This window comes from Monopterus albus, unplaced genomic scaffold (genome assembly GCF_001952655.1).
Source record: "Monopterus albus unplaced genomic scaffold, M_albus_1.0 scaffold292.1, whole genome shotgun sequence".
NCBI lineage: Eukaryota > Metazoa > Chordata > Actinopteri > Synbranchiformes > Synbranchidae > Monopterus > Monopterus albus.
In genome coordinates this window covers 931,727-943,094 of record NW_018128172.1, presented here as the reverse complement: position 1 = coordinate 943,094, position 11,368 = coordinate 931,727, and the positions used below count along the sequence as shown (strand labels likewise).

Sequence of the window (11,368 nt, the reverse complement as noted above, 5' to 3'; positions counted from 1 at the left end):
CATCAGTCTGAATGTTTCACATTTTAACCAAATTTCAAGAAACTCTGCAAAAGTAAATGCAAATGAAAGCACGTTTCTATCGGGTCTAATTCTGCTCAGTCTAATGGCGTCAGCTCTGGTTTCACTGCTGCAGGTCTTGGGCCTGTGTCTCAGTCCAGTATCAGGTGGGTTTTGAGGAGGGAAGATTAAAAATTTGGCTCAATTCACCTCAGCTTTGTTCCAACGAGGACACAGAGACTGAGCTTGTTTTGGGATCATTTTAGATTTGGGCTGTTAAAGGGACTTTGACTCAGTGATTAGTCAAGATTTATTGACTCTGAAATAGCAATTCATGCTTTTATTAGTTATGCAGCGTATCTGTGGGCCACCCAGGCATCTCTTTCTCATCTTCAGATGATTCAAAACACTGCTGCTCGTCTTTGGACAAGCACATGAAAATCTGACCACGTTACCCGTCCTGGCCTCGTTGCACTGGCTTCTACTTCATTTCAGAATAGATTTTTAAATTGTTAATTTTCATTTATAAGGCTCCACTTTCTTTTATTACAGCGGCACAGGCCTCCAAGATCCCTTAGATGGTCAAACCAGCTTCTTTTAGTGGTTCCAAGGGTCAGGTTTAAGTGGTGGGGTGAACGGGGACTCATAGCTGGAGCTCCCAAACGTTGGAGTAGCCTTCCTCGGAGTCAGATCAGCATTTAAGCCTTTGTTTAGTTTTCTATCTGGTGGAGTTTGATACCGAGGCTTTTTGATATTTTTACTTTATGACTTTTTACTGTGTATTTGACTGATTTATGATTTTGAGTGTTTGTGAAGCACTTTGCCAACTAGACGTTGTTCTAAAGGTGCTATAGAAATACATTTAGATTTTGAAATAAAAAGGTTCAACACTGACTTCTGTCGACTTATGTCCAGGTTTGGAAACAGGACTTTACAGGACTTATACACATTTGCCTTGAGGCAGGTGGCGGGTCGTCCACAGTTCAGCTCTGATCCCTCAGACCACGTGCACAGCAGCTCGATGTGACTGTTTTTCTTCACAGGTCTATCCCCAGAGAGGACAGCAGAGACAGAGGGAGCGAGGAGGGAACACAGGCAACACTCACCTGCTGTTTTTGCGAGGCAGCGGCAAATCCTTCTGGAAGAAAGACAAAGGACAGAAAGGGAGAGCGATCAGGTACAGAAAAATATAAACACACACTTTCATATGGGTGATAAAGAAAAGCTCAACTACTGAGATTTTTCAAAAGATGTCAGGTGTCAGCAAATGTCCAAAAATAAATAAATAAATGAACACCCCCATTCATAGAAAAACTGCCCGCACACTGACAATGAAGTAAAGCTGCTCTACCCGCTGTCTCTGACCCCACTGCGTCCGACCCACTGCGTCGTCCTCACAAAGCCATTCAGTGACCTAGAGCTGCAGCCATGAGTCAGTTCACTGGTAGAAAATGAACCTCAGCTATTTAGAAGCAACAGTCACCGACATGTTCTGGTTCCACCTTCTTTAATGTGAGGAGCTGATGCTTTTCTTTGTCAGACATGAGAATCAGCTGAGTCTCTGTGGGTCTGTGGGTTGGACACAACAAGTGGAGACGCCACCTTTGGCTCTGGAGAGTGTGTATGTCTGTTATCAAACCGGTGTGTCTGTTACTTTCTCACAATACACTCCTCCCTCCCTCCCTCCATTCTCCCCTCTCCTGAGTCCAGATGGACTAGGAACACTGAGAACAGCAGCACCAAACACAAACTGTGAGCAAAGTCAGATCTTGTGCCAACACAGCCTGGCTCTTTACCCAGAGATGGAGAGAGAGAGAGGGAGAGGACGGAGGCTTTAAACAAGGGTGGAGCAGAGAGTGCGTGGCTGCAGCCTCAGCTCCGTGTATGTGTGGATGGAGTTGGTGATAAACAGCAGCTTCACACCTGCTGCTGTAGCATGCAGGGTAATGTCCACTGGTAACATTGATCGACCTCCTGTTAACCGCAGTCAATGCAGATATTAGGTTAACCTTCAGATATCGATTTTGTGTGTGTGTGTGTGTGTGTGTGTGTGTGTGTGTGTGGGTGGACATGCTGCTGATGCACTGAATGTGTAGTGTATGGCTGCCTGCTACAAGGACAGACTCTCCAGCACAGCAGAGGGTTTTATGTTGTTAGCCTCCATCCACAAGGTTAAGTCTGTGTCTCAGATAACGAGTACCTTCAGAGAACAAAGCTGCACAAACACCGGACACTTAAGAAAACAACAACTAATGTCCTTCTCACCTCAGGATCTCAAGCCAGTCAGACACATGGCTCTGTGCCTGCATGTTAACAGAGGCCAGGCCCTGTTTACAAGGACGGCTGCATATGAAACTCATTGATCTCTCCTCACTTTGTCCTTTATCAGTCAGGCTGATTAACCCTGAGCCATCAGAAGAAGAAGGGCTTCTGATCGAGGAGAGGGTTAACTGCACCGAGAAGCCTGTGACAGAGAAGCTGTACAGTCCCTTGTGAACCACATAACACGGCAGAATCGGCTGTTGGCAAGCCATTCAAACAGCTTGTCATCAGCTCGCCAGGACGACTGCTATGGGTCAGTAAGGCCCTACTCCACCTACCAATGAGGAGCCCTCTAGTGGCTGTAAAAAGAAGTACATCATGTGACATAGTACCATAAGTACATGTTTATAACAAATGGTGACTAATTACAAATGATATGAAATGTTGACCCCCGTCTCTTCCTAAACCTAACCATGTAGCTACAGCAACCGGCCCAGTGAGCAGGATCATGCTGATTTATTTTATATAATTCAGTTTTTATTTTAGTTATTCTTAGTGCATCGTTGAAAGGCGGACAGAGGGTAAGGTGCACAGTATACCTGCCTATCATACCCTAAAAGATGACCCGGACCTGACCCAGATGAAGGATTTTAGGACATTTTGTGCAGTTTTGGATCTCATTTTTCACAAGGGACCCATCTGTGTGAGCGAATGCTGTGCCTTGGTGGAGGTACATGCACTCTGAGTTCTCTTCTTAGAAAATGGTTGCACTTCCTTCTTTGACCAGACAGCCCATAGAGAACCTGAGTACACAGCGACATCCTGGAGCCTGACACTGCGTGTTCTCCCTGCAGGTGTTGAGCTGTTTGCTGTCACATAAACAAGGCTGTTTTACATAAAGAACCTATTCTGAATTAGAAACAAAACTAAAATCTAAGTGCATGGCTCCTACCAGTCAGACTGAGACTGCTCAGACCTCTGGTATCTGAATGCAGACCTGTGACCATGTGCTCAGACTGTTTGATGTCCTTCTGAGGCCTCCTTTATGTTGTCTACACAGTTATAAAGAACCAGTTGGCACATTAACCAAAGTGCGGCCGTCTGTTGGTACTGAATGATGCTTCTACAGCGGAGGTGCTGCACACACAGAAATATAAAGCATGCAGCAAAAAGCTTTTCCACAGGTCTTTAAACATACTTTACTTATGTAGGAGAATTTATTTAGCTTATAAAATGAATCAAGTAACCATTCAGTTTATCAGAAAAATTCAAAATCAGGAAGTTTAGAAGTTTGTGGACTTCAGTGGACATGAAGGGTGAACGTGCCAAGTAAATGTTGGGCAATAAAAAAGTATATCTGCCCCTGAAATAGAGTCAAGTACCAAGTAGCAGAAAGTGGAAATACTCACATACTGTGAATATGTAATACTTGAATAAAAGTCACCAACATGCCCTCCAATCGCTTGTGGCCAAAGCGTGAAGACGAGTGGAGCTAGTACTGTAAGTGTGGCAGGAGGCCGTTGGAAGTCGGACTCTAACATGGACTTACATGCAGCCAAATGGTGCGAGCGTAGGTACACATTGTTATGTCGGTCTGCATGGGACATTTACTCAGCCGATCATGGGATCATGGCAAAAATAAATAAATAAATCCCAGTATTGGGCTCAAACTGTCTGGACTATTGGTTTTTGGTGGAATGGCACCACGGGATCCTGAGCTGCCCTGGTGGGGGTTTGCACTCCCTGTCTAGTGTGTTTATGGTTTTATTCTACCTCCAGATTACTCCATGTGCTCACAGACCCATGCTGGGGCTGCAGATGGCCTGTTTCTCTCAAAGCATGATGTTTTTGTCTTTGGTGCACTCACACAACTCAGTGCATGTCCTGTGAACGTCAGTATGTGTGTGCACACTCCAGGAGATGTTTTAACAGCCTTGTGTTTTGAGTCACCGTCATCGTCAGTGCATCACTTGTTCATTCACTGGAGAAATGTATAAAGACAAAGAGCCTGTTGAAATGCAGGACCACCTGTCATCTCCAGCACTGACCAAGCAGCGACCTCCGGGGCTGAGAGAGGAAGCCAATGTGGAAGTGCCAAAACCTGCAGTTCCTCAAACGGCCACTAGAGGCTGGCACCGTAAGGGAGTCAGTCCCCAGAGACTGCGGTGTTAAAATGCGCAACAGAAATGGACATGTTTACAGAAAGGTGTTGGTCTCTGTAGCTAACTTATCCTTCAATGACAACTGTATGAAAGGTGAATTTTTTAATAACTCACTCACTTTGAGTGGCAGGTGGGAGGGTCCCGCCCCGCCCTAGGCAGCGGCCCACTAGCTCCACCTCTTTGCCCATTTTTGGATTAGACATAACGCGCGGACTGAAGCGCTACCAAGATGGCGACGGCCAGACTGATGTCACGGGTGACGTCACGGTGGCTTGGTCCAGTCTTTATAGAACCTGATGTAGGGCTGACAGATAGAAAAGGCAGCAGTGCTACACACACATAAGATGTTCTGGTGCAGACGGTTTATTTCTATTCCCTGAACACCACGCCACTTGAGCAAAAGGTAGAAATGTGAAGTTTTCTTTATTTTCTGCAGCGACAGCACCTTCAGGGGGCTGTTGGTGTGTTGACGGGCACTAAAACCATTAGCTTCAGACTTAATTAGACAATACACCCCGTGAAATGAATCATGTCCAAAACAAGCTTAAAGATGAACAAACCGTTAACCAAACACAAAAGAACACAAAACAGATAATATCAAAAACAGAACACGTACAAGCAAAGACTCTCCTACAACCAGAATTGACCCATGATAACGAGCAGGAAGTGAACCAGTCAGGGGCCGAGAGCATTATGGGTTCCAGTGGAAACTTTTGGTAATTTATCAAGTGTTTACTGATCATCTGACAGAAGCGTTTCTCTTGATTTATTATTATTTATTCTGTTTATTTCACATTAAGGGTACAGCTCACTTCCCTTAACCGACTGCTGCTCACTTCACCCAGAAGTCGTTCTGGCCCAGAACATTGAAGGTGTCCCAGAGCTTTTACTCCTACTCTGAGGATCAAGGATGGAGGCGGCTGCTGGAGGAGTCATGAGGGAGGACACAAGGGACCGTCTTTCGTAGAAGTTCCTTTATTGGCAGTCATTCAGTGACTTGATGTTTCAGATGAAGGACATCTGCTTCCCGAGTCTGTTATTTGCACCTTCATTTCCCCCACTTGCATCTTTTCCTTGCCTCTTAGTCCCACCCTCCTGAGAAGCAAGGAAAACATGAGGAAGGAGGACTCGAGGAAACAACCTTGTTAAAAACATGAGATGTCCTTTCCTCCAATCCTTCATCTGATGCGTCCAGCCAATAACTGATTTCTGATAAAGAGGTGTGTCCGTTCATCATGGCTCCTCCAGCAGCCACCTTGATCCTCGCTACCCAGAGCTGGTATGAGGAGCGGGACCTGGCTACAGACAAGATGGCAGATTAGGACCAAGACTTTATGCTACAGTTGGGGTTAACGTTGACCCTACACCCAACTTTAGACCTAACTGTACGCCTGTCTGGTGAACAACTTCTAGCCAATAACGCCAACTTCCTCCCAAAATCAGAAATCTGTCAAATTGTCTGCAACCAGATACTCGATATAAGAACCTTGAACCCTCCTCAATCCTCACTCGACCAGAATGACTTCCAGGTCGACTGAGGACACGGTAACGATCATATAAAAGAGCTGGGAAGCAGCCGTCACCTAATGTCTCTACAACTGTGTTTCCTCAAATCCTCTTCCCTCTTATTTGTTTCTTGCACATTATATGTAGACGCACTTCAGGGGATTTGGATGTACCCTTAGTTTTAGCTAGGTGTCTCTAATAAACTGACCAGTGAGTGCATGTTCCAGCAGGACACAGCAGCAGAGTGACAGGACGCAGCACAAAGATGATGAACAAGCCAAACTGGGGGGAGCAGGCTGTGTCACCGTATGGTGCCGAGGATGAGGCAGAGAGGTGACGTGGAGATGCTGCGACCCAGGGGAGCGGTGGGACAGCACACACACAGAGCTCACATCAGAACACATCATGACAACACACAGACATCACAGACAGAGCTTCTCCAGCCTCAGTCCTGCTCGTATCATTTCCTCTGTAGCCTCTAGATGTCTCCAGACTCTGTGTCAAATAACTCTTTACTTACCACATGGCTATCTTCTGTGTCCCAGCCAGACTGTCTTGTGTTCTCCTGCAGTGTTCCTAGTTAACCTTGTGTTTGGATTCACTCATCTGTTTCGGACTGTGCTTGGATTTCTCTCTCTGGCCTGTTTCCCTGTTGTGGTTCCATGGGTTTCCATTATATCCTTGTTCTTGGATTCTGCTCTGTTGATTTTTGCCTCTTGCCTTTCTTCCGCTGGACTATTCACCCAGCCTGCACTGATTTCTGTTGTCGTCCTGCTTTTAGACCCTGCCTCGACTTTAAGCGAGACTTCTATTTTATGGTTTTCCTAATAAAGCCGTTTGGGGCCACTCTCCTCGTTTTACCGTTTATCAGAGAGTGTCACACACACACACTCACAGGCGTATCGAGCTGGCCTGCCTACAGAACATCTATAAAATGCCAGTGACTGAGTCTGACTGATGATTAATCCCCTTGCAGCTCTGGTCATACATCACAGCAGGAGAACAGTGAGCTGACGATGAGACATGAGAGCACCAGCACACCTCACCACTAACCCTCCCTGGATTCCTTAACTACCCCCTTCCCTCTGGTTTACAGTAACAGGGGTCAGTTTGCCTGTGAACAGCTCAGAGCTGACAGTCCTAATGTGGCCGCCATAATGTAGATAAGGTGAACACACTGGTGGGACTGGGGTGGCCGAGGCTCAGGAGGTAGAGCAGTCGTCTCCCGTTTGGACGGTTAGTGGTTTGATTCCCGTTCTCCCCAGTCCACATGTCCAAGTGTCCTTGGTCAAGACACAGAACCCATAGCTGCCCCTGGTGGCCAGGAGACATCGCCACCATCAGTAAGAGATTTTTCCACGGGGATTAATAAACAAAATAAAACACACACACACACACACACACACACACACACAGGTAGTGGACCCTGTGCCTGGCCAGACACAGGGGAGTGGCTGAGTGGGTGCATGGTCCATAGTTAAACCAGCTGCTTCATAACAGGAGTGACGATTCTTTAGGTTCCGTGTGATGAGAGGTGACATCACATCATGTGTGTGGGACATAAACACAGCTGGGCCACTGCTGGTTAAAGCATCGCACACATACTGAACCGTTCCCTTGTTTAAATCCTGCAGCAGCCACTAAAAGACTAAAAATAATCAGCAGCTAATCAACTAAACATGACATTTGTTAAGCTAAAGGAACGTGTCAGCCTCCGTCTTCTTACAGTGCAGTAAAGTGAATGTCTGAGTCGGTTACACAAAGAAGACCTGGTCAAAGGTGTCACCTCGGTGTGTTGCAGACTAAATCCAACATCCTGTCTGTGCTAGTGTGGATCCTAGAAAACCACTGCAAAGTGTAGCCTCATGTTCTTTTTAAGACTCCTCTGGCATTGGGTGAAGAGGAGCTAATCAATGGAAACATGATGAAGACAAACTGAGACCTGAAGGTTGTAAAGATGATACTGAACTTGTACATAAGAATTTCCATTAGCCACCAAACTCAAACTCAAACCCGCCCCTGAGCACTTATCGTGGTGAGATGTTTGCTGTGCGGCCCACAGCTGGAAACTGACAGATGTGTTTTAAGGGAGCACACGCCAAAGGATGATGACGTGCACCAGCCTCACCTGCAGCCTACGGCGCCGTATTATCCCCGAGTCATCCATGGCGTGGTGCAGAGCTGCGGGGCTCCTGGGGGGGGGGATTTGTCCGAGCTGTGTTTTGACCCGAGAGGGCTGCGGTGTCCACTTCACACCCGAACAGCACCAAAGAGGTCACGTTGAAACAGCACACACGCCAAACGGTCCCATGTTGTCTGATTAAAGCAGTATCTGTGAGACTGCGGCGGGGCTTCTCGCGGCTCCAACGCTCCGTGCACTGGGGACCAGCCGAGCAGACACTTCTGCTGTTTCCTCACCTTCACTTACAAAGGACAGCGCGTCCACAGCCGATTACTTCACACACGAGTTGAGCAGCGCTGCGCCGAGACGCGTTTCACTGTCGGACGCCCCGACGAGCCGCCGCTGACTCCGCGGAGGAGCCTGTCCAGTCCCGTAAACATCACCGTGAGCGAAGACGCCACGTCCGCCCCCTCCCCCTCCTCAAAACGGCATCAAGTTCCAACTCCTGTCCGCTTCATCCATCCCGTCGCTGATCCTACACACTCGCTTCCTATTAAAGGAGCGACAGCAGCAACGCGATGTGTGTAACCCCTTCCTTCCTGGGACTCCCTGTCGCTCCTCCTCCTCTCAGCGGAGTGGCCCCTCAGTGAATGAGGAGCCTCCACCCGGGGCCTGAGTATGGGCTGGATGGTCCCAGCTCACATCTGGGACACAGGCTGCAGCACTTCCTGCATTTGGCTCAGTTACTCTCCTATATTTACACTTGACCAACACAGTTTTGGGGACAGTTGCAACACTTCACTACCACAACGCATTAAAATGGTCCTTAGCTTTATGTTTACTCATATTTGTCTGGAGAACTGAACCGTTTTTTAAAAGAAAAGAGAACTAAAAGTCACAGCTGATGTGTTTTGTTGGCGAGTACAGGTCTACACTGGGCTGGCAGTTAATCTGACCATGTTTCAGTGTGACACAGGACACAAACATGAAAAACAGACCCCTACAAGACCTGCAGACTGATTTGTTGGCTGAGATGGAGCCGTCGGGCCGGTCTGGCTGTACGAGAGGCTCATCACCTCAGTGCTGATGGCAGTGCTTTGTTCTGTAGCCTGTACACTGTTGCCTTTCCCGTCAGCGCTGTCACAGATGTAAACACTGCAGTACCAGCATGAGAGGGACTATTGGTTTCTGAGCTTACAGTAAAAAGCCAGGTGTAGGTGGACACCTGGCCGTGGAAGCACAAATAACCGAGTCGCTGCTCAGCGAAGCGCTGGAACACAAAGGATGTACTGTAGCTTTTAGATCCTCTTACATAATGACTTGGTGGTGGAACATCTGCTCAGTGTGGTTCTGTTCATCACTGCAAGTCTCAAAGACAAACCATCCTGCTGACTGTCCTGTTCACAGAGGTCGTTAAAGCTGTTCAGCATCAACTCATTTTCACAACATACCTCTGAAATGGAGGTTTCAGTGCTGGAAAGTAACTAAGTGCATTTACTCAAGTACAATTTCGAGGTATTTGTACTTCACCTGAGTACTTCCATGTCCTGCTCCTTCATCCTGTGACTCCATGTCAGAGACAGACCGTGTACTTTTTACTACACTACATGTACCTGATACCTTCAGGTCCAGAACCAGATGAACCAAACCAAACCCAGTAGAACCATCAGACTCTATTGATCCCAGTAGGAAATCCACCAGCTACCCAGCAGGATGGAAAGTACTTCCCAGTATAAGTATATAAGGTAGTTATGGTCACCAGGCTGCTCTGCACAGTGACTAGTTTTAGTACTTCAAGTATATTTTGGACCTTTAAATGTAATGGAGTATTCTTACACTGTGCTACGTTTACTTTTTACTGAAGTACAACACTTCATATTGGACCTTTAAATGTAATAGAGTATTCTTACACTGTGCTACGTTGACGTTTTACTGAAGTACAACACTTCATATTGTAGGTACAGCCTCATGCGTCGTGCTGCGAGGACCCACAGCTGTCCAGATGCTTCTCAGTTGCTGTGGCGGATGAGAGAGGAGGCCGTGACCTGGAAAGCTTTACAGCTCCCATCTGCTCTCATGCTGCGTTTGCACGGCTCTTTGTGAGGAGCAGCTTGAGCTGTGCGCTGAAATGCTCTGGTGGATTTGTTGAAATAAAGCTGACTCTGTATTCGACTGCTGCTGTTTGCTGTATTTTTCCCAGTGGTCCTACAACATTAATACTCTGTTACTGTGAAGCTCTGGTTTCCTGGAGACGTCTCCTCTTCTCAGCTCACAATAAAATCACCACCGTGACCCCCTGTGGTTAGACACAGCAGCGCGACGGTGCATGACCACCGTGTACTAATGTTGCTTTGTGCGCCTCCAGATATCAATGTGAATTAAAATATATCATCAATTTTTTCTATCCACAAATCAGATCATTAATCATCCATGCAGCAGAAAACAAGCCAGTCTCCAGGACGATATCAAAGCAAAGGCTTTGGGCTAATTTCACACTCACTCAAAAGGACACATGCGTTAGATAAATGAGCGTGAGCACCGCTTTATCTGTAGGAGTCGTGCTAAGGCCAGAATTAAACACAGCTTCCTAGTGCCACGTTAGAGTCAAGGCATCGGACGTCATCGCTCCTTCTGCCTTCCAATGCACAGTACAGGTGGGTCAGCTGTGGACACACTATGTCCATAATCCCTGATTCCTGTCTTTGTGTCCTAGGCTGGAATTACACACACCCACAGTCCTGCATCTCCAATTAGGTCAAAGGTCAAAGTGTTAATTAGAAGGCTAAACGGATCCCCACAGACGGCCTGTGCACATTCATTGAGAAGATCTTGAGATATTTCACAGAAGAATGAAAACTTTATTGCCAGAGGAAAAGTCAGGGGGGTCAACAAAGTCCCTCAGAGAGCTGAGGAAAACACACACACACAGCGACGCACAAGTGCACAGCAGCATCCAGAACAGAGCGCACAGCTGCAGCTTCGTGCTCCTGGTGTCACTGCACAAGCAGAGTAATGGGACAAACACCGTTTGTCTGGATGTTCTCCTGCCTTCCACTGACCGCTGCAAAGCCCACGCTCCTAATGCACACATGGACCTGTCTGCGCCCTTTGTCGTGAGAAATCCTCCCAAAGATCACCCCGATTTGTCCCACGTGTCCCTTTATTCCCCTCTTATACACGACATTTCTCAGGACCCAGACATTGTTCCTCTGGAATTCATGTTTCATTTTCCTTGTTACGAGGAAATGAGATCTGATAAACAAGAGGCTCTGTCCCAAAAAGCCATCGTCTGGATGTGAGAGAGACGACAAGTTAAGCA

At 47.1% G+C, this 11,368-nt stretch overlaps 1 protein-coding gene across 1 annotated transcript in view; it reads right to left on the bottom strand.

The window, feature by feature from the left end:
• The window catches only part of LOC109973465 (microtubule-associated serine/threonine-protein kinase 1-like), a gene marked incomplete at its 3' end in the record, with an annotated part of 33,127 nt that extends 24,845 nt beyond the window's left edge, over positions 1-8,282 (bottom strand). Inside the window, exons 1-2 of the mRNA XM_020623084.1 lie at positions 8,056-8,282; positions 1,104-1,135 (exon numbers count right to left, since the gene is read on the bottom strand). Of these exons, the coding sequence (XP_020478740.1) occupies positions 1,104-1,135; positions 8,056-8,094 (71 nt within the window). The remainder of the gene's footprint in view (positions 1-1,103; positions 1,136-8,055) is intronic.
• Positions 8,283-11,368: the final 3,086 nt, after the last annotated feature.